The 2,500-nt window shown below is 38.6% G+C and overlaps 1 protein-coding gene across 1 annotated transcript in view; it reads right to left on the reverse strand.

Moving 5' to 3' along the window:
• The window catches only part of LOC138045749 (NADPH--cytochrome P450 reductase-like), a 54,725-nt gene that overhangs the window by 5,382 nt on the left and 46,843 nt on the right, over positions 1 to 2,500 (reverse strand). Inside the window, exons 13-15 of the mRNA XM_068892355.1 lie at positions 1,387 to 1,539; positions 832 to 968; positions 389 to 480 (exon numbers count right to left, since the gene is read on the reverse strand). Of these exons, the coding sequence (XP_068748456.1) occupies positions 389 to 480; positions 832 to 968; positions 1,387 to 1,539 (382 nt within the window). The remainder of the gene's footprint in view (positions 1 to 388; positions 481 to 831; positions 969 to 1,386; positions 1,540 to 2,500) is intronic.

Raw genomic sequence — 2,500 nt, forward strand, 5'->3', positions numbered from 1 at the left:
TATTATTATTATTATTATTATTATTATTATTATTATTATTATTATTATTAGTATTATTATTATTATCATTTTTTTCTCTTGTGTTGTATTATAAATTTATATTGTACGTTGCAGGAGGAGTACCCAATAAAGCTGTAAAAAAAAAAAAGAATCATAACTAATTTTCATAAGAAAAACTTCGCACTTAGACTCGCTTTGAAGAGGAGGCAGACTTGATCTCGGAAATGGCCTATTGTCATCTATGATTCTCGGGAAAATGGCCGCGAGAGTTCTACAATGATCGATTGTCTTCAAAATGCCGTGCTGTGGTAGAAAAACCCCTTTGATGTAAAGGATAAAGTTTGGCTGGCATGGTCTGTATTTCTAAATATCGCTGGGTGATACGTACCCACAAACATACATGTGGCCCCCATTATCCAGTATCTTCCAGATGGAGTCTTTATGTTCCGCCATGAGGTTTGTAACATACACCTTCTTTTCCTTTAAAACAAGAAAATCTTGTTTAGCGCATATTTTCCGATGTTTTACACCATAGCTAAGATCTAGGTAGCAATAAGCCAAGTGTCCTTCGAAGCATCTCTTGATAAGCAGAAAATGCTTCCTAAATAAATTGAGACCGCAAACAAACAACTAGGACTTTCAAGTAGACAACAAATGCTGTCCGGCAATTGACGAATACGACCTCGCATTAATCCTATCGAGTGGAGTGAAGATGCTATGAGAACCATGCAACGATACGGAAGCTTGTGTCCCTGCTTCTTTAGCAATATGAGCAATTACATAATTATCATCTGTGTACCAAAGGTTGCGCCATAAACGAATATCACTCACTTGATCTCTGGAAAAGGCAACGTGCAGATCCTTTAGAGTTCCGTCCTCCGCGTAGGAGTTTAGCTCATCCTCATATATAAAATCTTCGCTTTTTTTACGGCAGCCAAAAAACAACACCGTGCTACCAACTTCTTTACCTACGAAGTGAAAAGGGGGTAAAAAAGACAAAGTTTCTCATGGTCCTTTTCATAATGTATCTGGTCAGGTCATGTATTGCAACCATCCGCCCTACGAGGGATTTTTTGCATAATCCCTTTTCCGCTTAGGACGAACAGAATACCGGTAAACTAACAGAACAACTGGTCAAACTGGATCAAGGTTTGTCAAAAGAAAACGTTTTCCAATTGTTCGAAATACGGGGCGACCTTCCAGCTAACGCTTGGAGAAGGCAGAGAAGGGGTCGGACACGGTTTTTGAACAGGAACACTCCCACTACGTATAGGTCCCCAAAGAACGCTGCCTTAGAATTCTCTTTTCCCTAACTGATGGTTTTAAAGGCGTAACAGCGTCAAGTTGCTTTTGCAAAAGCTCAGTGTGCACAAAAACGATACTCACCATTTTGTTTTTGAATGTGTCTATCCTGTATAAATCCTCGAAAGGGAGCAAGGCCAGTCCCTGGGCCAATCATAATAACAGGAGTCACTGACTTAAATGGAAGTCGAAACTGTGTTTTACGAACAAAGATTGGAACACGAGGAACTTCACCTTCTGCAATTAAACAAAGAGTGACTTTAAATCGAAGTACAAGAATCACTAAGAAAACGTAGCACGCACATTGGGTTTACAGGTGACGAGATTTCACAACTGCGCGGAAAACTCTTTGTCGTCACAATACACCTTATTCCAAAATGGCCGCCATAAGAGCCAATTTACTATCAAACAAAAGAATACTGAAATGCCGGCAATTTTGGAATAAGTTGTATCACTATGGCATAATCAAGTTTTTAATGACAAGAAAGGAGTTTCGTGATTTTCTTAAGAACGCGATCTCAATTCTAATACTCGCACTAAAAGTCGAACTTCTAGCTAAATCTGGAGGTCGGTAGTCGTACATACAATACACTAGCAAGCATTTTCACCAACCCACACAAACCAGATGTGAAATGTAATGATGTCTTAAGCAACTTCATCGATAATGAATTACAGTGGAACGATGACAATATTCATCACGTGGCTGGCGAAAAACTCAAGTTCATATATGTAAATAAAGGTCAAGTTCTGCGTTCCCAGTAAGGCTAGTGACATTTTTTTATTGAATCGAAATAGAAGCTTATGTTGGTCCTTCGATACTGCTCAAAGGGCTCCTTTAATAATGAAAATGCACTTTGGCTAACAAGCAAATTATATTTGATCAATTATACTTGTGCAATACATGTTGCATAGTCACCATGACAAAATGACATACACCTACATGTACATGTATGTAAAGAAAAAAGAGTAGAGAAACTCAAAAAGCACAGTGAAGAGACTTGCCATTTTTGCGTACACCCATTCTGTACATTGATTAATTAACAATTATTCCATGAGCGCGCGTTGGATATGAGATGACAGATAGCCAACGAGGCGCGTAGCGCCGAGTTGGCTATAATCATCTCATATCCAACAAGCGCGAGTGGAATAATTGTTTTATTAAAAACGCCCCCAAAATATAGAAAACTAGACTACGATA

Source organism: Montipora capricornis, chromosome 4 (genome assembly GCF_036669925.1).
Source record: "Montipora capricornis isolate CH-2021 chromosome 4, ASM3666992v2, whole genome shotgun sequence".
Lineage (NCBI taxonomy): Eukaryota > Metazoa > Cnidaria > Anthozoa > Scleractinia > Acroporidae > Montipora > Montipora capricornis.